At 37.2% G+C, this 22,986-nt stretch overlaps 7 protein-coding genes across 16 annotated transcripts in view; 3 read left to right on the plus strand and 4 right to left on the minus strand.

Moving 5' to 3' along the window:
- Cip4 (formin-binding protein 1-like Cip4) overlaps positions 1 to 1,637 on the minus strand; it is a 66,031-nt gene extending 64,394 nt beyond the window's left edge. For 3 of the 6 annotated variants that reach the window (XM_076798437.1, XM_076798433.1, XM_076798432.1), the window contains exon 1: positions 1,384 to 1,637. Coding sequence is in view for 5 of the 6 variants with exons in the window: in XM_076798433.1 (XP_076654548.1) it covers positions 1,384 to 1,407 (24 nt within the window). In the remaining variant the exon portion in view is untranslated. The remainder of the gene's footprint in view (positions 1 to 1,383) is intronic. The other 3 variants (XM_076798436.1, XM_076798435.1, XM_076798434.1) reach the window with 1 other exon arrangement.
- Positions 1,638 to 2,092: 455 nt separating this feature from the next.
- Positions 2,093 to 9,386, plus strand: Sws (patatin like phospholipase domain containing sws). Of its 2 annotated transcripts, none has more exons than XM_076798425.1 (13): positions 2,093 to 2,432; positions 2,622 to 3,014; positions 3,094 to 3,513; positions 3,608 to 3,936; positions 4,009 to 5,046; positions 5,380 to 5,548; positions 5,630 to 6,007; positions 6,096 to 6,371; positions 6,459 to 6,645; positions 7,665 to 7,781; positions 7,901 to 8,221; positions 8,329 to 8,618; positions 8,977 to 9,386. In XM_076798425.1, the coding sequence occupies exons 1-13, from the start codon at positions 2,427 to 2,429 to the stop codon at positions 9,073 to 9,075; spliced, it is 4,023 nt and encodes a 1,340-aa protein (XP_076654540.1). In that variant the 5' UTR covers positions 2,093 to 2,426; the 3' UTR covers positions 9,076 to 9,386. The 2 variants fall into 2 exon arrangements, with proteins under 2 accessions (XP_076654540.1, XP_076654539.1); XM_076798424.1 differs by lacking the exon at positions 7,665 to 7,781 and adding an exon at positions 7,161 to 7,277 and having other exon boundaries at positions 2,098 to 2,432.
- On the minus strand, positions 9,093 to 11,797 carry Fpgs1 (Folylpolyglutamate synthase 1). Of its 2 annotated transcripts, XM_076798441.1 has the most exons (4): positions 11,329 to 11,797; positions 11,181 to 11,255; positions 10,846 to 10,961; positions 9,093 to 10,766 (listed from the first exon to the last, which is right to left on the minus strand). In XM_076798441.1, the coding sequence occupies exons 1-4, from the start codon at positions 11,356 to 11,358 to the stop codon at positions 9,455 to 9,457; spliced, it is 1,533 nt and encodes a 510-aa protein (XP_076654556.1). In that variant the 5' UTR covers positions 11,359 to 11,797; the 3' UTR covers positions 9,093 to 9,454. The 2 variants fall into 2 exon arrangements, with proteins under 2 accessions (XP_076654556.1, XP_076654557.1); XM_076798442.1 differs by lacking the exon at positions 11,329 to 11,797 and having other exon boundaries at positions 11,043 to 11,182.
- Positions 11,798 to 11,895: 98 nt separating this feature from the next.
- Positions 11,896 to 15,436, plus strand: Uck (Uridine-cytidine kinase). Of its 2 annotated transcripts, none has more exons than XM_076798443.1 (5): positions 11,896 to 12,273; positions 12,425 to 12,681; positions 12,760 to 12,905; positions 13,012 to 13,158; positions 13,826 to 14,749. In XM_076798443.1, the coding sequence occupies exons 1-5, from the start codon at positions 12,025 to 12,027 to the stop codon at positions 13,957 to 13,959; spliced, it is 933 nt and encodes a 310-aa protein (XP_076654558.1). In that variant the 5' UTR covers positions 11,896 to 12,024; the 3' UTR covers positions 13,960 to 14,749. The 2 variants fall into 2 exon arrangements, with proteins under 2 accessions (XP_076654558.1, XP_076654559.1); XM_076798444.1 differs by lacking the exon at positions 13,826 to 14,749 and adding an exon at positions 14,792 to 15,436 and having other exon boundaries at positions 11,897 to 12,273.
- On the minus strand, positions 15,324 to 16,426 carry Ubl (Ubiquitin-like protein 5). 2 transcript variants are annotated; one of them, XM_076798447.1, is made up of 3 exons: positions 16,286 to 16,426; positions 15,618 to 15,805; positions 15,324 to 15,532 (listed from the first exon to the last, which is right to left on the minus strand). In XM_076798447.1, exons 2-3 carry the CDS (start codon positions 15,793 to 15,795, stop codon positions 15,489 to 15,491), a joined length of 222 nt encoding a protein of 73 aa, XP_076654562.1. In that variant the 5' UTR covers positions 15,796 to 15,805; positions 16,286 to 16,426; the 3' UTR covers positions 15,324 to 15,488. The 2 variants fall into 2 exon arrangements, with proteins under 2 accessions (XP_076654562.1, XP_076654564.1); XM_076798449.1 differs by lacking the exon at positions 16,286 to 16,426 and adding an exon at positions 16,075 to 16,204.
- Positions 16,427 to 16,458: 32 nt separating this feature from the next.
- LOC143359978 (nucleolar complex protein 4 homolog B) lies at positions 16,459 to 19,001 on the plus strand. Its single transcript, XM_076798440.1, has 6 exons — positions 16,459 to 16,598; positions 16,693 to 16,795; positions 17,015 to 17,428; positions 17,516 to 17,563; positions 17,652 to 18,015; positions 18,092 to 19,001. The coding sequence occupies exons 1-6, from the start codon at positions 16,461 to 16,463 to the stop codon at positions 18,594 to 18,596; spliced, it is 1,572 nt and encodes a 523-aa protein (XP_076654555.1). The 5' UTR covers positions 16,459 to 16,460; the 3' UTR covers positions 18,597 to 19,001.
- A 164-nt stretch (positions 19,002 to 19,165) lies between these two features.
- Mps1 (dual specificity protein kinase monopolar spindle 1) lies at positions 19,166 to 22,922 on the minus strand. The gene is made up of 7 exons (XM_076798430.1): positions 22,470 to 22,922; positions 21,146 to 22,379; positions 20,377 to 21,078; positions 20,140 to 20,300; positions 19,853 to 20,064; positions 19,394 to 19,780; positions 19,166 to 19,266 (listed from the first exon to the last, which is right to left on the minus strand). Exons 2-7 carry the CDS (start codon positions 22,369 to 22,371, stop codon positions 19,240 to 19,242), a joined length of 2,715 nt encoding a protein of 904 aa, XP_076654545.1. The 5' UTR covers positions 22,372 to 22,379; positions 22,470 to 22,922; the 3' UTR covers positions 19,166 to 19,239.
- Positions 22,923 to 22,986: the final 64 nt, after the last annotated feature.

Raw genomic sequence — 22,986 nt, forward strand, 5'->3', positions numbered from 1 at the left:
TAAAATTGTAAGCTTGACACCTTCTTTTTTCACAACGTAGTTCCCTGCACGAAAACTGTGAGACGACTGTATGGTATATTTTACTTCCACCCTTTAACAGGTATAGGTAGTAACACCTTTTTACTTTCGGCTTCTTATACAGTAATTACCTGAGAATCCAATACGGCAAGAGCCATACCCCTAACGTGAAATTCATTTTTCGCATTTTGGCCACGTTTTGGCGCTTTTGGCCCACTGTGCGGTGGATCCGATCGGTTATCGATCGGTTGGCGAACGACCCGCGGTACAGAATACTGCATGTATGCGTACGCCGAAAGATCGAGGGCTCGAAAGATTTTGTGTCGATCCAGCGGACCCGGGAGAAGGAAAGAGATCGCGGAAAAAGAAACGAGTAGGAGCGCGCGAATGAATTATTTATAGAGAACAGAAAGTAAGGAAAGATGACGATGTTGGGCGACACGATTCCCGATCCTGTGCGTGCCAGACGACGAACACAGATTCCTTCGCGTGAATGCTATTGTAAAGCGCAGGAGAATACAAATAACGGCCTGGTCGAGCCGCCTCGACTCGACTCGACTCGACTCGAGCGAATGACAAACGGTAATCGTGTGTTCAGGGAAAAGTCTTGTTTTGCTTTCGGTACTCTCGGACAACGCGGTGCAATTTACGTTGGCGAAAAGATTTCACTCGCTACAAGTTCGAACATCAAATGTGCCGTGCGTCCGCGGCTTACCGAATAACATTATCCGTGTAAACCGTGCACGCACGCACGCACGCACGCACGCACGCACAGACATGATATCCCGGCGTAGAACCCGGGATAAAACGGGAATATGCTCGTATAAACGGAAGAGGAAGAAAGCAGAGAGATAACCGATCTTCTTCGAATGGTACGAAGCGAGACTGGTGCGTTCGCTCGACGGTAAGATGACAAGTCACTGTCTCGGCGTAGCGCCGGTGTATATTCGTCCCAAGATTTCATGAGAAAGGAAGCAGCGAGCGAAGGAGCACACAGCGATGAGTACACGTACACTCGCGGGTTGGGTATGGACGGACGGTATGGTGGCGAAGAGGAGGGGATACACCAAAGGAGAGAAGAACGTCGCCCGCGGCTAGCAACCGCAAAGGCAAAACTCCTGCGAGTGGTTTACCAGCGTTGAACTGGTTTTCGGGAGGATACGTCGTTGTTCTGTCTTTAGGGGAAACAACGGTGCAACGATACGACTGGCGACCGTCTACGTGACGGAACGCCTAAACTATTCCGGCGTGTGCCGTGCGCCGTGTGCGTGTCTCTCGGTGTGTCGTGTATCGTGGAGCCGTAAGTTTCCGAGAGAAACACGGGAGACAAACTGGTAGAGACGGAGAGATACGTGTAGGACTTACCCAGAGCTCCGTACCCCAACTCATGTTCGCTGGGCCGGGTAAACCAGGCACGAGCTGCAGCCTTGTCACACTCGACACACTTCACATGTAGCGTCGCGATCGAGATGCACTTTTCCTGTCGAAGACGCGTTTAAAAACGCATGAATAAATCACGCGTCAGATCCCACCGCGCTTACCGCTCACTAAAACATCACCAACATGTCGGCCTGTAACCACTGACTGGCCGGACCCAACTGTCCAGCGAAAACCGCCCGGAATTTTACCGTAGCGCGCTCTACCGACGCCTTTCCGCACGAATCACCAACGAGAAGGGGTCCAGCGCGTTCTCATTGGTCGGCCATTTCGCCCAACACTGCCGCCACTATTCAAACCGTATCGACACCATTTAGAAAAATAATGCTAACGTCTACACAAACACGATTGAAAAAACGAAAGAACGATTGAAAATACCAAACTCGTTTGTAAACTCTTCCGAAATCTAGAAGTTTTGATATTACATCTATGTATTTACGTGTTACGATGGTAATAAACGGGGTCTGTCTGTTTTTATATGGTAATAAAAATAACTTTGTCGTCTTTCTCTAGGACACGTTTATCGATCGTTACGCTCTATGTATGTTTTCCCACATTTTAAATGTTATACCGAGTTGTAAACGCGAGATCGCCTAATCATGATTTAAACAGTTTCATGTCATCGTAACGTAGTTTAATAATGTACCATTCGAAAATGTTGTCCGCTTTCAGAATATATATTTCGAAATTCTCGTGTATACGTACAGGTACATGCAAGTCAAAATGGAGTATGTAATTGATTTGTGCGTTACAACTTACAACGTATAAGTGCGACTAAAATGGCGCTGGGTGACTCGAGCAAAGTATCAAAGGTCATTAGTTGAATGTAGATAACTTATTTCTTATATCGAACCGTACGCGTTGCTGCGACTCATCTGCCGCGAATTTTCTTCATTCTTTACTTATGAAGTCGTGACATGCCTTCCGTACATGATTTCCCAACAAGCTGATGGAAGAAATGAATACCCACTATGGAGGTTGTATTTGTGTATATTACTTTTTATTTTTTACAAACACATATATATACGCGACGCATGTAGTTTCTCACGATTCATTATAGCGTCCTGTTTCTATAAACAGTTCTTTTTCTTTAGTATTACTATACATAGCTGATGAAATCATCTTTATGCTAGAAATTGGTTGTTTATGTATTGCATTTTTTCTAGGTAGTGGATTTATTGAATGAAAATTTAGGATCTTACATCTTTTCAAGATGGATCGGCAAATGGATAGTGGAATATCAATTGTCGAAAACCTTTTTCATTGTACTGACATCGATAGTATTGATCTTATTGATAGTGTCCATGATCGTCCTCCGAAAATGGAAAAACAAAGAATTCCTCCCAGAAGTGAAAGAATTTGTTGGAGTAGGCACAAGCAAGCCCAGATTCAGAAAAAGAGACAAGGTGCTCTTTTATGGAAGGAAAATGTTACGCAAAGTCAAATCGATCAGTGGACAAGTACACGCGACTGGACAAGGAAAAAAACGAAAGGCTGTTATGCGATTTGCGCGCAGACTGTTACAATTGAAGAAGGATTCAACCCCACAACAATTAAAAGTATTCGGACATCATTCTTGATTTTTTTGTTCTGAGTATGTTTCTTTTGTAAACCAATTTTCTATCTCTAATTGAATAGGTGTTAGAACCACCCGCTGAATATTTAGAAGAAGACTTAGGTCCTGGGGACAGAGTACCACCGGACGCTTTGTACATGTTGCAAAGCATCAGGGTATTTGGCCATTTCGAAAAGCCAGTATTTCTGAAACTATGTAAACATACGGAAATCATGAATTTACCAGCTGGAAGCAGTTTATTTAAAATCGGAGACCCCGATGAAAATCTATTTATCGTGCAGCAAGGCTTGGTCAATGTTTATATTACTGGACCGGATGGTTCTCAGATATCGTTAAAATTAGTAAAAACTGGAGAGTCGGTAACTAGTCTCCTTAGTTTCACGGATGTACTTACTGGGCATACGAGTACATATAAAACAGTATCTGCCAGAACCATGGAGGATTCTATAGTAGTGAAGTTACCAATGTCTGCATTCCAAGAGGTATCTCAATTGCGCTATACCATGTAAAGTAAAGAAAAATTCAAGATTATCATTTCTAATATGTACTACTGTACCTATATTCTTATGCTTGTAGGTTTTCAAGGATCATCCTGATACATTTGTTCGAGTTATCCAGGTCATTATGGTTCGCCTCCAGAGAGTCACCTTCACCGCATTGCATCAATATCTTGGCTTATCCGCGGAATTGGTTAATCAGGGGACGCATAAAAAGAAACAGAGTCCGTTTTCTGGGTCACCGGTCAGATCGAGAACCAAAGAAAATTTCTCAGCTCAAAATGCGGAAACGATGTCCTCTGCAGCTGCAACTGCTTCGTCGGAGCAACACGATGGAAACGACATGCTATATCGTGATATTACTACTCTGAGCAGTCCCCAACCTGTACCCATTGTCATAAATACACGGTAAGTTAACTGACTAGACAAACCAAACCGATAAAGTATACACATATTTTGACTAATATTTTCCTCGAATAGACCAAGAAGTAATCTTGATTGGAAAAATCAAACTATGAGTCCGCAGTCAGAACAAAACGTCGCGGATATGGTACCGGAATGTGATTCTCATTGGTCAAATTCTTCGTCTACAACACAGCAACAGGGGGGATCACAACCGGATGTCGTTCATACAGGAAATTCTCAAAGTTCTAGATCTAAGAAACGATCTACCATCGTCGAACCGATTCAACAGCAATTAGACGAAGCGCATCTCGTACAAATAGCTACAGAAGCGTTCGTTCGAGAGCTTGGCTTGGAAGACGATACGGTGCTAAAGGATGGCAAGGTTCAGATTAGGGAAGTACCAGCTGGAACGTATTTGATGAAGGAAGAATCTCACAAAGACGTTGCCCTTGTCTACGTTGTGTCTGGCTCGCTGACGGTAAGCCAACGCGTTTCAGAGGGCAGAGACATAGGGCAAGAAGTCCATATGTTTAGCGCACACCAGGGTGAAATTGTCGGCGGATTGGCTGTGTTAACTGGAGAACCCTCTTTTTACACCATCAGGGCGAAGCATCCTAGTCGCATAGCACTTCTTAGTAAACCAACATTTTTCTCAATCATGAGAGAACAACCTACCGTCGTTTTACATGTAGCACACTCGGTCGTCCGTAGGCTCAGTCCTTTTGTCAGACAGGTCGATTTTGCTCTTGACTGGCTATTCCTTGAAAGCGGAAGAGCCGTGTACAGACAAGGCGACGAGTCGGACTCGACGTTCATTGTATTGAGTGGTCGACTTCGGTCGGTGATCACGTATGACAACGGGAAAAAAGAACTGGTCGCGGAATACGGTAAAGGGGACTTGGTTGGCATTGTAGAAATGGTTACGCAAACTCCAAGATCAACTACAGTGATGGCAGTACGGGACTCTGAGCTAGCAAAATTACCAGAAGGATTGTTCAACGTTATCAAACTCCGTTTCCCAATAGTCGTCACGAGACTTATAAACTTACTTGGGCATCGTATACTTGGCACTTGGCAACAACCGCATGCGAAAAACATTAATATCGATAAGCAGTGAGTACTAAAAATATCTATAACCACCTTCAAATTCTTACCTGATCCCATTTAACGGTAAACCTACCACGGTCAAATGACTGGTTTTATATTTTACAATTATTGAAATTATAGAAATTCATTTATGAAAAATAGTGGAATAAATTTCCTTGTCCGAGCATCTATTGTATTGAAAATCACGGACGATCTCAATAAATTTAGTGTTGCCATTTTTGTAAGTCAACATTCATTAGATGCTTTTAATGCTTCGTACGTTTAGTGTCAACTGATGGCGACACACTCTGCGTATGTTTGGTAATGTATGTTGATAATTTAGTGGAAATACGTTTTCAGACGGGCGGCTGCAACGGTGGATACGAGGCCAGCTCAAGTAAATTTTTCAACGGTTGCTATAGTCTCGGTGTCCGATGATGTGCCGTTGACGGCGTTTACCTATGAGCTTTACCATTCGCTTTGCGCTATCGGGCCATGTTTACGCCTCACTTCGGAGGTTGTCAGAAAAGTAAGAAATTCGAATCCAGTGCCTAGATTCGCTTCTGTGTAAAAAGGTTGTACGTGTATATTAATTCTTCTTTTCCAATAGACACTGGGCAGTACTATCATGGAACCTGCAAACGAGTATCGATTGACATCGTGGTTGGCACAGCAAGAAGATCAACACCGAATCTCTTTGTATCAGTGTGATCCAACGTACACACTATGGACTCAGCGATGCGTGCGTCAAGCCGATTGTATTCTCATTGTGGGTTTAGGTGATAGGCCACCATCCATAGGTAGAACCGAACGTGAGATTGAACGTTTGGTAATGAGAACCCAAAAGGAATTGGTACTGTTGCACAAAGAAGGTGGGCAACGGCCTTCGAATACCGTGCAATGGTTAAATATGAGATCATGGATTTCTAGTCATCATCACATTCAGTGTCCTAAGAGAATGTTCACGAGGAGATCACAGTACAGGATTGTAAGTAGTCACAACTCGCCTATCCTAATTTCCAATTCGTAAGAGGTTTGTTTAGTCGAGACATTAATTAGCGACTTTTATTTTCTAGAATGAATTGTATTCGAAAGTTCTTATGTCAGAACCGAACGTACACAGTGATTTTAGTAGACTTGCTCGCTGGTTGACTGGAACATCGGTGGGACTTGTACTCGGAGGTGGCGGTGCTAGAGGCGCAGCTCATGTGGGAATGCTAAAATCGATCATAGAAGCCGGAATACCCATAGATATGGTCGGCGGAGTCAGTATCGGTGCATTCATGGGTGCATTGTGGTGCATGGAGAAAAATATTACGACGACAACTCAAAAAGCTCGCGAATGGTCCAAGGTAATTGATACGACAACTATCGCAATAAACCGAATAATAGTGTCGGTAATTCTACCCTAAATCATCGATCGTCATCTCTTATAATAGAAAATGACGCAATGGTGGAGACAAATAATGGATTTGACATACCCGGTGACATCCATGTTCTCCGGGAAAGATTTTAATAAGACGATTCAAGGAACGTTCGGTGACACGTACATAGAAGATTTGTGGTTGCCGTTTTTTATAATAACCACAGACATCACCGACTCTTGTATGCGTACCCACACACACGGTCTGTATACAAACCAATAACGTTTGACGTTGTTCAAAGCATTGATTGTTTCCAGTTTTCTGCGACCAAGTATGCTTGTACTGTGATATTCAGATTTTGATTCTGCTTCAACTGGAAACTCTCTCGCTGTTTTAGTGCGATTCGTAGACCCTGTAGATCTGCTTCTCGCCGAAAGTTTTATTTTGAAATTTCAAATACATCTAAATATCATAGAGTGCCATTATGTAGAAATAAGCTTGAACAGCGGGAGTGAGCTTTCTGGATATAATCATTGTTGACGTACTCTTCGTTCTGTATGGTTAATCGTTTAATTCAAAAGAGATAGCTGTACAGGGAGGAGGATCATCCATCTGTATTTACTTGTTACACTAACCATAACGGCGGTAACGAAGAACATTGGAACTACCTGTTGTTTGCTCTAGCATACACACCTATACCTATTAAAAACGAATCTAGGAAATACAAGAGAAGAGATGCACGTATATACATTAAAGAACTTAATTCGTCGTGTTTAGGATCGCTGTGGCGGTACATTCGGGCTTCGATGTCTTTGTCTGGTTATATGCCACCCATGTGTGACCCAGTTGACGGCCATCTCCTACTCGACGGCGGGTACGTCAATAACCTTCCAGGTAATTTGAGCGTGACATTAAAGAGAAGTGCGTCAAGAATCTTACGTTATTTACTATACATGTTTTCCACAAACGATAAAAAGAGATCGTTGCAAATTGAACGCACGTACGCTCTCGAAGAATAAGGTTGATAACTTCTTGTTGTTGTATTTGATAAAATTACCTGGACATTGTACGATCGTTCTCTATTCCTCAATGAAACGAACGGAGTCACGCGTTCGTTCTGTTTTCATTGAAGTATAATCAATGCAAATACAAGTGCCGGAACGGTTCGTTGTAATTTGATCAGAGAACGATAGAACAGTTTTCGAAAAAAAGCGATGCTAAAGCTCACTCCCGTTGATGAAAGATGCATTTGTCAAATTCTGAATAGTTAAGTGAACTCAGGTTTACTATGGAGATACATTCGAGCCAGTATGACCATTGCGGGGGTCTTTCCTCCTTTTTGCGACCCTCTTGACGGGCATCTTTTGGTCGATGGGTGTTATGTTAATAACGTGCCAGGTACCTTAAACATGTATTGTTTATTTTATTATATATACATAAATATATATAAGAAATGATATTATATTCTTTATTGTGACCGACCGCAAACGTATACAGTCATAATTTGTTTGTTCAAGCTGACGAAATGTTGAGGCAAGGAGCGCATCATATTTTGGCTATCGACGTTGGGTCGCAGGATGACACCGACTTAACGAATTATGGTGATTCTTTGTCCGGCTGGTGGTTACTTTGGAAACGGTGGAATCCTTTCGCGACACCCGTCAAAGTACCAAATTTACCGGACATACAGTCGAGATTAGCGTACGTGAGTTGCGTCCGGCAATTGGAAGAAGTGAAGAGCTCGGATTATTGCGAATACATCCGACCACCGATAGACAAATATAAAACCCTTCAATTTACCAATTTCGATGAAATTAAGGACGTCGGATATCAGCACGGTAATCATTACGTTTCATGTATCGTGAGAAGAAATATTAGTACTTTTACGATAACGAACATAGAAAGCATAGAGAAGTTATATACGTTTCATTTGTACAACAAACAGGGAAAACTTATTTCGAAGGACAATCGAAAGCTGGAGTTCTCCCCCGATTTAACGCCGACAGAGAGAATGCACGAGCTTTACGAGCGAAAAATCAAGCATCGAATCAACAATCTGTACCTTCGTACACTTTCACAGATCTAGCTCAAATGGTGTGCAAAGTCTCCAGAGGAAGTCGATACATGGATATTGATTCCGATACGGACGAGATGGAAGAGGACGAAGCGGATTTAGAAGAAGATGCGCAAGAAGTAGGTTACGCGTCTGAACCCACTGCCGGTATCCTAGATCAGGTAATGATCTTGATTCTTACCTAATGGTATTGCCTCTTTTAAAAATGTTTTGTTTCTCGATCTTCCATTATCACTCTACCTTTTTTAAATGGTGCAATGTATTTTTTACAAAAATCGTCTACACCGTCTCGTCGAACACCCTATGTAATTAAAAATGACGAAGCGATAGAAATAGAAATAACGTTTTTTATTTTTGATTCTGTTTGTAAATAGAGGTAACGTTGAGCTTAGGAACTTGGTATATTTACATATTGTACATATTATCATAAATTTGTAAATTGTCATGTAATGTGCTCTTAAAATCTGTAAAAAAAAACCATTTCATTTCATGTAATGCTTCCTCTTATCCTTATTACAGAGTCCTGATGAGAATCCACGACGAAGAACTGGTATCTCTTTGAGCTTATCGGATACAGAGGCCGAGTCGGAATTAGATTACCACCCGAAAATATTTTAAGCATTCGTCTCTTACTGTTTCGTTTGAATGTCCACACGCGTCGAGTATTGTGCGCGATGCGTGAACATGGGTAATACTCGCTCGTCATGTATAAAAACTATACTATACATAACAACATCACAATCACACATAGTTGTATGAAAAAGAAACGTATTTATATGAAAGTACAAAAAATATTATTAAGAACAAATATTAATGGACATCTTGTCATTGTAAAGGTAACAATGCAATCCTTCATTAATATATCATTGTGAATTGTTACAGTTCTTGTTCTAATAATTACTAAATACATTATTCTATTGTTTATAAAATATACTCTTTTTATTCCTAAGCGTGCGATTTGTGGTAATGGATAAAACTCGATGTCTAAAGACACGTATTAAAACTGTGTACTCATTGTTAAATGCGGGTCTAATACAGCAAGAACCGCGCCTACCAAATGCAGCGATCCTGTCACCAGGACTTGACACATTTCATCTTTGTTGTGATTAGCTTGCCGGTGTGAATTAGCCTTTTTTATCTCTTGTAAAACTTCTGAAGTACTATTTGCAAGTACCGAACCTGCTCCCCAAAATTCAGCATTTTTTGAACATTTGAGTTTCTGCGTGTCCATGAAGAAACGATTGAATTCGTCATCTACATTATTAACACCTGCATAATTTGGTACAAAATATACTTTCTCAAACTGTAATGACTTCAAAGGCGTTAGTAGAGTCGTTACATCTCGCATTGCGCTAGTATTGAAAATCAATATCTTTTTTCCTCCACCTTTTTTAGTGACGAAATCGTTAAACCACCGAATACAGCATTGCATACTTTCAATTGTATGCGCACCATCCAGAAAGAAGTTGCCAATGCTGCTTCTTAAAATTTGCATTCTACCAGGCCATTTACAAGACGATAAACCTATTGCAAATTTATCCATATTTCTGATACCATTTATATTTGTATCTACAGTATTGGGCATACTAACTAAGTGTTTGTTATTTTTAGACATTATCCATGCAGTAGCCATTTGTATAGCTAAAGATGCATTTTCCTGCTGAACCACGTTTTTTATTTTTAAAATAGGCGATATATTTTCCCACCTGTACTCTTCGAAAGGAGGGACAACGTGCAATCTACAATTTCGTTCGACTGCTCTTTTTTCCAGTACACCCATTGCTCGTGGGTGTTGCGGAACAGAAAATGCTATAGATCCATGCTTAAAAATTCCAGACTTCTGATAAGCTATATCCTCAAGAGTCGAACCTAATAAAGAGGTATGATCTAACGCTAAACTTGTTATACCCACACAAACAGGATTTCTTACAATATTTGTACAATCATACAATCCTCCAATTCCAACTTCGATTATGGCAACGTCAACATTCAAGTCTAAGAATATTTTAAACATTAAAATAGTTAAAAATTTAAAATACATAGGCATGTCAGATTCATACTCTTTCGCATTTTCTAGATTCTTATGTACTTTCCAAAAGTATTCGATGAAGAGGGATTCACTTATAGATTGTCCATTTATTTTGATGCGTTCTCTTACAGTAACCAAATGCGGGGAACTGTAGAATCCTGTAGTATAGCCATGTTCACGTAAAATAGCTTCTGTATATGCGCAACTAGAACCCTTTCCTTTAGTGCCTGTTACATGGATAACAGACAATGTATCCAATTTTTCGAAAGTGATACCAGTTCTAAAAAATAATATTGGAAACGATTACTTTTTCATAGCAAATTTTTGTGTCTTTAAAAACTAAACAAACAAATTATTACCGAAGTAAATATTTCTTTATGTCCTTTAATTTATCAGAATTTGTATGTTTCTTTTCTGCAGATAGCTTTAAATATTCAGCATTACTTTGTAGCCTGTGCAAAGCTGCCAAAGTGGTCTAAAAATATAATAAACAATATTTTTATTCAATGATGAACGAGTTAATCCAATATAGATTAAACAAGGACTCATATTGTACCCTCAACAAATTGTCGCAGCAACGATTATGATTAATTTTACACTGCATAATTACATATGATTTGGAAAAAATTTGGAAAATTCGAACACAGAAACTTTACACACAGAATTATACTACGTAGATATTACATAAATTTACCTCATAATCTGCTAACGAACACAACTTGCGATTTATGATAACATTCTGCATCATTCTCTGCCACGACCTAAACATCTAAACTACTACGTATATATGTATATCTAATCTATAATTTACAATGTAAACAAAGAGTACTTAGGTTATATACCTCCTCTTTGATGAAACCTTGGTATTTCATTCAAATTTCAAGAAAACGCGGCTAAAATCTTCAGAATTGTACAGAAACTTCGAACGAAGTGTAATCATTTTCTATAGAAAATATAATTATGTAATTATAATTACATACGATGACTTGAAGAAAGAAAAATGCAATTGTTTAACGTGAAAAATTGATAAAGTTAAGCCTAATTATGAGAAAAATATTATTATATGCATATGATAACTAATAATATGTATATTTAAAAAGTCCGATTTATAGAGTAAACCGAAGGAAATACATATACAAAAATTGTTATCTGCCTTTCGAGATACCGAGGTTCAATTGTATTATATAACTGTTGTGTCTTCAATAAAAATTTTCTTGACAGTTTCCCTAATCGAGTGAAACAGCCTATTTTAAATTTGCAAAATAAAATAATAATAAAAATCATGTGCGCAATGAAGTAAATTACAATTATAAAAATGAAGATGTATTAAATTAAAAATTCTATAAAATTTGGGAGTAGCTCATAATTGTAATAAGTCAATGTTTGTTTGTAATATCGGAAAGGAAATTTTCTTTCTGATTACATGTTCATTTTGCAATTAATTATACATGTTGCACATTGTGAAGAAATTGAACATCGTCTGCCGGTAACGCGCGGGCGCGTTTTTACTTAATGATTTATATCAAGTTGTGTGTTCTATGTCTATCGATATTCTTACGTTTGGAATCATTCGTGTAATACGCATAGTCATTCGTTCGGTACCGTCGTCGGGACCGATACAGTTTTCAATCGGGAAACGGGCAGAAAAGTCTACGACGATGGCAGATATGTCAATGAACAATATCGCGCCACGGAAAATGTCTTTCGGTATCAATGGAAAGTTGAACGGTTTAGAAAATAAAACACCTTTTCTAATCGGAGTTTCCGGCGGCACGGCCAGTGGGAAAGTGAGTACCATATGATTTTGACTTTTCCAAGTAAACGAATCGATGCCACTTACCGCTTTACGAACGGTGGCAATTTTTCTACGACTTAACCTCCGCGGTAAGCATGCATTCGCAGAGGAATGTTCGTAAAGATTGCTCCTAAAAATTTCAGTCGACCGTCTGCAAACGTATCATGGAAAAATTAGGTCAGGTTGATATGGATCACATGCAACGACAAGTAGTTTGTATTTCGCAAGACAGTTTTTACAGAGATCTATCACCGGCTGAGAAACTGAAAGCCGAGAAAGGTCAATACAATTTTGATCATCCCGATGCATTCAACAACGATTTGATACTTCAAACGTTACAAGATATATTGGCTGGCGTAAAGTGCGAAATACCTGCTTACGACTACAGAACGAACAGTTTGTATGTGTTACTGTTATTTTTAAATTATATTTGTTGTCGTGTAGTACCGAGTCCATCAATGGTTTCTTTGATTTTCAGAGTGAAGGATCAGATTACAACCATCTATCCTGCGGATGTAGTTTTATTCGAAGGAATTCTAGTGTTCTATTTTCCAAAAATACGTGATTTATTTCATATGAAATTGTTTGTAGATACAGATTCAGACACTAGATTAGCTAGAAGAGGTAACATTAGAAAAACACATTTGTACCTTGACTTTTTCATACCTATGTTTATGTATACCATAACAATTATAAACTGTTAAGTACATATTTTGAATGATTCCAACAGTGCCGAGAGACATAAACGAAAGAGGAAGAGACTTGGATTACGTATTGAATCAATATATGAATTTTGTAAAACCTGCGTTTGAAGAGTTTTGCCTACCTACAAAGAAATTTGCCGATGTTATAATTCCCAGAGGTGCGGATAATACAGGTAAACAATAGCATACATATATATATATAGATATATATACATAGCAATAATGATTACGTGCAAAATATAGTTTCAAGCATATGGTCCTATACATGTATATACAGGGTGAATGGAAAAAATCAAGAAACGTGTAATTCAATGCAGTTGCAAACAAGATTATGTTGTACGATGAGCTTGTTAAAAAATGTTCAAATTTTCTTTCTATTTCCTAGAATCAACCTGTATGTACGTATATATTTTGTCAAAATATTTGATCATACCGTTTTAATATTCGGTACATAAGTAGAATTATTAACTGAATCATAAACATAAATTATGCATTCTACCATAACTTGGATTCATATTCATCCAATCTGCACCTAATTTATGAGATTCAACGATTGCAGCTTTATAACAATAACAATTTCACTTGTTTTGTTTATTAAAAGATTAACACTAATATTTTCGTGTTTCCAAAATTTTCATGCGTTTGTTGTTCAACACACAATTTAGATGCAGATCTGGAATAATAAGGCAGCTTAAACTTTAATTATTTGTACATGTCTATATAGCTATTTATGGGTGCTGCCTGGTATTAAAGGGCTGCTAAAACATGCTGTCTTTTATGCTAGGACAATGATTAAGTTCATTTAAAAAAGTACATGGTTTGGTTGTTGTATGTTTGCAGTGGCAATAGATCTTATAGTGTACCACATCTGGGACATTTTGCGTTTGAAAAAGGCTGAAAACTCATCCGGGCAGCATCCATACAACTACCAACGTAGGCGTACTTCAACTTTATCTGACACGCTCAGCAGATGATCTAAGCATGATATGCTCACTTATAAGCACCACACTTTTTCATATATATCATACATTTACATATAATCGAGTTTACAATAACCTTCAGACTTTTATTTTATGTACTTAATATTTCTCTATACCTTAATAACACTGTATTTGTATTACGTTTATATATGGAGCAGCAAAAGATATCACTTTTGAAAAGTGTATCACCGCATCCATTGTACCCATGCATGAGGTGAAATTAATTTTACACTGTACCAAAAATATCTGAATATTGTAATTCCAATCGAGCATAATTATTCAAGTTTATACTTACGATTAATATAATAGAAAGCTTTGAGTATTACTTACATATACATGAACTTCTGTGAGCATATGTGTATGTATGTGTGTATGTATTATGCATGTTATTAAAGATTGAATTCTTTTTTTTATATATAATGTACCCTATACTAATTCAGTGCAATTCACGCATCTATATAAACGCAAACTCAAACATTGTACAAGACGATTTAAGTGAGCATAAAGCATTCGTTACTAGCATAATTTTCTAGAATGTGATATTTTTAGTTTAAGTTGGTGCATTATACATATACTATCATACTTGATGTTTAATCGCATTGTCTCGTAAGGTGCTAATCACTTTATACGACGCTCTCATTTCTCGAACGCTCAAATTATTTTATTCCCACTAAAGATATCATTCTTTTACAGGACATTTACAGTTCGAATTGTGTAATTTGATATGCCATTTGTTTAGATTGTAAAATGGAATAATAATAAAGAAATTAAGGTGACGAAACAAGCAACCTTTAACCATTTACTTATTTTTGATATTTTGTTGCAGTGGCTATAGACTTGATAGTGCAACACATAAGAGACTTCTTAAGCAACAGGGGTAGGGTTACAACTGAACCTGAAATTCCGTTAAACAAAACAGAAAAACTGTCCAAGAGGCCACATTAACTTTTGACAGATTTAGAGCTTGGTAGAAAATAAGTTCAGTAATCTTTTTTTCTTCTTTCTTTTCCATTACTCCTAATACTCGTGTACGTTTTCATGTAGAGATTCTACATTGAATTAGTGATAATCGAGGTGATATAACGAGATTTTCGGGATATATGCAGTGAACTATTTTTGCGTTATATTTTAACACTGTTCGCAAATATATAGATTCGTAATTACCGTTAAACAATCCGAAACTTTAGGTACAAAGTGTTAATATCAAATATTAATATAATACATTTTACTGCGTGCAGACGGCTATACTAATATAGAATAAACCTGTAAAAATATTTTAGCAAGAGTTAGGTGTTAAATAACACTACAACAAGGTTTGTGTAATATAAATATTAGTCGACAACAATAATATAAAAAAATTATTTTTGCTGCTGCGATATTTGTTTATTATATAGTTATACACATTGTATACTTAAATATTACATAGGATATAAAATCATGAAGTGCTTAAATATAAAAGTTATTATTGTTATTATTGTATTTATATTTAACAGTGATTTGTATAACATTAATTTATTAATTAATTATTGATAGTAAAGTTCTAAATTCATACCATCGTGAATTTCATCTGAATTATTAAATTAAGGAAAATTTGTTAAAAATTTGACGACATTGTGTGACAATATAAAAGTGTACTTAATATTGAAGGATACAATCTTGTAATTTTATGTGATCCTTGAAAATGGTATACCATTTCTTTAAAACAATCTTTTCCCAATGCGTTCCAGTTTGAGCAGCTATCAATTTTTTTAAATCGCCTATTGTATCATCCGGATTACACTTAACTCTAACTTTTTTCCCAAGGCGGTCGTTGCATGTTATTTCTAACATTTTCTACTGTCTAGAAACAAGAAAAAGATGATTGTACAAAATAATGTTACTTACACCAATTAGATATAATTCTAAACGGAGTGTCGAGAGTTTATAGGTTATGAACCATCTATGACGATGATGATAATAATAAGTAGTAGTAACATCTATTATTTTTAAAAATATGCATTGTACCTAACCTAGACCTTAAGTAGTTTGTAAGAAAGTTTCGAAAAGTATGTACATATACACGACATTATGTCTGTACGATTGTAATAATGATGTGCAATATTTACTTACAGGTTAACGTTATATTAAAGTTGTTGAGAAATAAATGTTCCTTATTTTTACACTCGTAATAAGGGAAAACACTAGAACTTGCTGTTGAAAAACTTGAATATTACGTGCGTATGATGTATCTTTATACGGATTCACAATCAATCTTAGAAAACTGAGAACGATGACCAAACTGCGAAAATGATACGAATAACATTGGCCACGATACACCTACCGATTTCTTTTTCAGCCGATCGAGCCGGAACACGAAATTATGAATCGAGTTTAACTATGTTTCAGGCTTTATTTTATGCACAGTAATTACAAACAGAAGTAAGAACACAAGAGAGCACATCCACAATAACGTTGTAGTGTATATTCTGCCATTAGCAAATCCTCCGTGAACAACGATGGCGGATGCAGCAGATCTTTCCGGCGCTTCTTCTAGTCAGAAGATGTCGTCGAAAGTTTTAAGACAAAAGGCGCAGGAGTTTCTATCCTCGAGGAAATACGCGAACAATTTAGTAGACATAATAGGACAATGGGATGTAAGTTTGAATTTTAAAACCATCTCAAATCAATGAATGTATCGAGTTTCCGAGGTTATGTCGTTTGCTAAAATTCTTGATCACTGTTCATCAGGAATCTACTTCGACCTGTCTGCTTACGATAGAGACAATATTCGTTGATGTTTTAAGAAGAGGCGACATGTATCTTGAACGTACGATAGCTCTCACAATTTCAGGTATGTTCGAACATTTTAGTAGCTTCTCATCGTATGATGTTTGACAACATACACGTCCCTCTGAATCTTTTATCCAATATCGTTGCTATAAACGTACCGTGCATTCATATTTTGTGAAAACATTTGTTTGGGCACAAAATTTAAGCGCGATACGTAGCGTTACGATGTTGCAAATATTTAAAAACGCAAAATAGTTTTTCCATAAGCTTTCTGAAACAGAGCCAAGTCCGGAAGCAAGATACATCAATTGGTTGAGAAACTGTTACGAAGAAATATGGGAGAAAATACTGTTGTCGATAGAGAAATGTCGACCCGCCATTCAATTACAAGCTCTCACCACTGCTATAAAACTAATGGCGGAGGAAGGAAGATATCCCTTGGAACCAACCGATAATTTGGGATATTATTTCCCGCTTCATCGATTGAAACCTATCCTAATGAGCTTACTGGCACCCGAAAAAGACAATGCCATCTTAATATCTAGATTTCAAGAAATTACAGAGTACCCTGATGCTCTTTATTACACTTGGAAGTGTCTTCCCTCTTTGACTCCTAAAAGGCAGCCGCACGAAATTTATATAAAAAATTTACTAGAGCTTATACACAAATCACCATTGCCAAAAAAAAGCGAAGGTACAAATTAAAGCATAATAATCGTTAAGATTTTATAGAATCTTCAAAGAACTTGAAATATAACATGGCATTGAATTTCTGTTCCAGAGTATGAAATGTCAGAAGATAAAAGTTTATTGTGCAGCGCGCAACAAGGTACAGTAACTAACATCTATATTATTTTTTTGCATTAACATTCACTACCTTATATCACTACTTTTACATTTCATTTTCTTGTTATCAGATAGCAGAACTTTTGTGTGGGATCAAGCAGGATGTAGACGCGCGCTTAATAAAGTTTGGGTTTGCGTTATGCATTGGGAATTAACTCCACAGTTGCATAAGCAGTTACTGGTGGTTCTGTTAGAGAGGGTGATGCCACACTTAGAGAAACCTGTTCTATTAACAGACTTCCTTATGGATTCTTTAGACGCAGATGGACCTATCGCTTTACTTGCGTTACAAGGTGTATTTTTACTAGTTACCAAACACAACTTGGAGTACCCAAATATCTTTACGAAACTTTACTCTATGTTCGAACCAGAGATCTTTCACACGAAATACAAAGCTCGTTTGTTTTATTTATCTGATCTTTTTCTCAGTTCGACGTAAGTATCTGTGGTATTATGAAATGTATATATGTATGGTACACTGATATTTACCATGTTCTCCTACTGTTACCAGGCACTTACCTGAAGCATTAGTTGCTGCGTTCGCGAAACGGCTCGCGCGTTTGACTCTTGTCGCACCACCCGAAGATATTCTTATTATATTACATTTCGTTGGGAATCTTCTGCTTCGACATCCTGGTTTGAAACGACTGATCGATCATCCACAAGGTGGAGAGATCACAACAGAGGAGAGTAACGGTGCCGGAGACCCATTCTTGATGGAAGAACGAGATCCATTGTTAAGTAATGCTCTCTTTAGTAGCCTTTGGGAAATCAAAGCTCTACAGTGGCACGTTATACCAAGCATCGCGACCGCTGCGCGTTTTATTCGCGAACCACTTCCGTCGGTCGAATACGATATGGCATCGGCGCTAGAGCGCACCGGAGGACATTTGTTCGATCGTGAATTAAGAAACAAAATTAAAGATATTATGTTAACATTCGAAAGGCCGAATTCTATGGCATTACCGAAAGGTGAAAGATTATTGCAGTATTGGCAGTTAACGGCAATGCACTGACTGGCAATATTAGTATTATGCACCGCGAGTGCATAACGCTTCGTGCAATATGCACCGTTATCGAATGGAATACTGTGTAATTTCGATGAACAAAAACAAAAAGAAATAGAAAAAACTCTGAGGAAACGAAACAGAAATTTCCGCGGTTTTTCTTGTTATACATTAAGAAAACGTGTAATACGAAGATGTTGCGTACTTTTGTATTATTTAAAATCTAAAGCTAATTGTAAAGGAATTGATTCGGAATACATTCTTTCACAAGCAACCTGTAGATATATATTTTTAGATTTCCAATCATGCAGCTATCTAGCACAGTAGCTACTTGTTAATACTACCGGTTTTGTTAAACGGAGTCATTTGTATGCATGGATGTGTGATAATAAAGTAAAAGATATTTTAATTTAATAGATCACGCGTGTTTCATTCGGAATTGTAATATCTGCTTGACAAATAACATATACAGGTAAGCATAAATAAAATCTGTAATAAGGTCGTATCATGATACAATTTTATATTTTAAAGCAGTATTCAAATTAATCCCTTACTATAATACACATAAATAAGCACCCTATGTATTATTGCCGATTGTTATGTATAAAAGAAGATGTATGTACATAATTGATAGTACTTAATCCGGATAATATTATGGATACCGTTTGTTTTCCAAAACCTAAAACGTCAAAAGGATGATCATTTTTAATTACTTCGGTATTTCTACTTAATGTACGCTATATACGTTGTAATCGAATTCTTTATAATAGGTACACAAAATGTATTCTATGAAAAAGTTTACGAACCCGTGTCAATTGCCGCCACTCATCTTCGTTCAATGCGTATTTGATTTTCACCAAAATATTTGCTGGAATGTTAGGTATTGGTGCTAACAGATGTTCTTGTTTGGTGGGCACGTAATCAATTTGCAAAAGCTCGGCCACTGTTGGCCGTGTTTTTGGATCGTGTTGAAGACATTTACGCATCACATCGATCAAAATTGGTGGCGGCGGTATAACTTTGTTATCACCTTCTCTCGACGGCAACATTGCAGGAAAAGAAATATTTAGTTTTGGATTAGTGATCGCGTTCACTTTGGCCCATTGTGAACGAATATGATGAAACGGCGTATGACCGTACACTAAACTATACAATATGCATCCTAATGACCACACATCCGACTTGAAAGTAATCTGTGCAATGAATATATACGTGTTACGATTCAGAATTATCGACAAACTGATTGTAAAATTAATCTTTCATACCTTGTACTTCACATTTTGCGTAGGAGAATCTGAACTTCCTCCGATGTCCATTAATGCTTCTGGACTGATATAATTCAAGGTACCTATCGGACAGTTTTTTACAACGGACGTCATGTCTGCATTCATATTCGAAGCAATTCCAAAATCTATAAGTTTTAGTCTTCCCCTTACCAATAAAAAATTTGCTGGTTTTAAATCAGAATGAATTACCCCTGCAAAGAATAAGAATGCGTAAAGACGTTGTTTATCGTAATAAAGTAATCATTCGTATCTTCTAGGACATTTACCATTATCATGTATATGTTTAACAGCTGTTAACATTTCTGTCCAGTAATAAAGAACCATTGTAAGAGATATGTGTTTCTCTTGCGATATCGTTTTTAGGAGTCGACTGAGATCAGTATCTCCCATTTCCATTACCACGTATACCATGGGATATTTGATTTCGCTGCAACAAAAAGCTTCAATGTAAACGTCAGTGCACGTATGTACTTGAAATACGTGTTTACAAAATCATTTCTTACTAGTCGAACATTCTAACGACGCATGGTGCTTGTAATTTATGTAGCATCGAAATTTCTTCCAAGCAACCCTGAGCCGAGTCCTTGTCCATACGATTAAGATTAACACATTTGATAGCACACAGTTCCAAAGAAGATAAATCTTGCACTCTTAAAACTTCTCCACTCATTCCTTGACCAAGAGAGCCTAGAATTAAGTACTCTTTTCCCTTTACAAAAATCGTTTTAGACTGTCTTGATTTGGGAGCGTTAGGTGGCATTGAAAACTGTACATTCGGTGCGGTATCTGTGGATCTCTTTGGCTCTGGTTGTTGGCTTTGATTATTAATCGCTAGATATTGATTTTGAGAATCATTACTTAGTTGTTTCGGCGCATCGTTGCCATTCTTATTCGAACGAGAAACGTGTGTGGAACTTGGTATCAGTTTTTGTACCTTTGATTCTTTATCTTCTATATTTGGATATTTATTTTCCTTTAGCTGTTCGTTAAAATCCAATTCAAATTGTGCAGGATTTTCGGATGCATTTACGTTCGTTTTGCGATTTAAATTTTTATTGGATATTTTATTTTCAACACTAGGTGTTTCTTCATTTACTTTGGACAATTGAAATCCTTGTAGCAAACGGCTGTTTGAAGCATTGTTGAGTACATAACTTCCTGCATCTGTTAAAGGCTGTTTCCGCTTAGTCTCTGAATTTAAATACCTGTAATTAAATCTTAATTTGTAGAACAAATTCTAACGTGTACACATATTAAAAATCAATTTTATACCTTGGGGTTTCACGTTTAGTCATGCTTGGAGTAAAGTAAACAGAATTTTTGGGTGTCTGAAGAGTCTCTTTAATTTGAATATTTTTACTTTGCAATGGAGTCTGCCGTATGTTGTTTAGAGACCTATGACACGAAACTGTCGCTGGTGTTAAACCAAGACTTCTCGAAGTCTCAAATGGTTTGCTTTGCGGTGTTTGAACAATATTTCTGCGAGAAAAACATGGATCTGGACGTGAAGAGCAAGATGCGTGTTTCAGAGGAGTCTGGAGAGCCAAATGATCGATAGAATTTATTAACGTGCCATTCTCTAATACCCCTAATTTATTGGAAGAAATATTATCTGCTGCTTTAGAATCTAGTGGTTCCATATTCATGTTTGTATTCTGTAAAGTACAACTTCCAGGTTGCGGTAGATTCTTAAAATGTTGAGATCCATAAGCTATAGAGTCAAGTTCATTGTTAGTTGCTTTACAAGAACTATATTTGTCTATAGATTGAGCATTGCCTTTACAGGTTTGCTCTTTGCTCGATTGTCTATTAATTTCTACATTAACCATATGTGTACTTTTATGCTCGTTTTGAGAAATCCTTTCTTGAGTATAAGTACTTTCGCAATTCAATTCTGTGTGACTCTGCTGCTTGCATTTTATTTGTTTATCGTCTGTCGTGTTATACTCGTTCTCGGGTAGTTTTGAACACTGTTGCAACACATTGGATTCAAATTTCTTATCAGTATTAATTTCCCCATTAACAGACCACATTGATCTATAACTGTCGTGTTTTATATCCTTGTATTTACTATCGTATGAATCTACCTTATGAAAATTATTATGTACAGACACATGTACTTCTGCAGTTGTGTTGTTTGGTTCAGATTCTATGTTGTTATGGACCAACAAAGGATCAATTGTCTTTGCAACTGCACTTACAAGTGAAATTTCACTGGTGGTTGGTTGTAAATCATTATCGTACATTGTACTAGGTGAAGGTAACGACTTGTTTAACTCATTCTCAAAACTATCATCTTGAGGCAAAAGCTGAGGCTCATCAACATCCGATTCAGTATCAGAATCCTGTGCTTTGTCTTCGCTCTCATCATCATCGCTTTCATAATAATTTAATAACTCTTTCACACGGATCGGTTGAAATTTTGGTCGTGAGTTTGTGTGATTTTGAATATCCATGGTATTCAAGTCGGTCGTGCCTCTCCTCGAAAAATTCGACATTCTTTAAACTGAAAACAATTCACGCTAATTGTTCCAGCAATCTCAAGTGAAATTGTAATCGTAGCATGCACAATTTGATGTCATATAAAACTATAAACCTTTTTTAAACGATGTATTCTTTCACAAGAATTATTAAAAACTCTCGAGAACTGGCCACTCTTTGTCGATCCAAAAGCATTGTCACATTTATACTTATTAAAATCACTTCAACTTTGCAACGATACAGGTTTGACGTATGTTTTACAAAACGTCCAGAAAAAAATGCTTGTTTTCAGCAACACGTTGGTAAAAACACAAAGTTGACTTTTGTGATTTCAGACTGTTTGATTTGTATCGTACTGGTTTTCTGTTTACGTCATTAAATTTAAATTCTAAAGATACGCTTTCATTGGCCGATTCCAACAGTATTCACGACGCAACCGTGTAAGAATATTTTAGAAATTTCCATCGACGCGTACGTAAAATAAATATTGAATATTAATTTATGTATTAAACATATGAGATAATAAAGTGAACATTATTTAATGAATCTGTAATACACAACTCTCTTGGCGTCACGTTTCTATCCCCACTATCTTGTGGCGTGACCAATCGTGAGAAACCAACAAGTTGCCA

This window comes from Halictus rubicundus, chromosome 12, assembly GCF_050948215.1.
Source record: "Halictus rubicundus isolate RS-2024b chromosome 12, iyHalRubi1_principal, whole genome shotgun sequence".
Classification (NCBI taxonomy): Eukaryota; Metazoa; Arthropoda; class Insecta; order Hymenoptera; family Halictidae; genus Halictus; species Halictus rubicundus.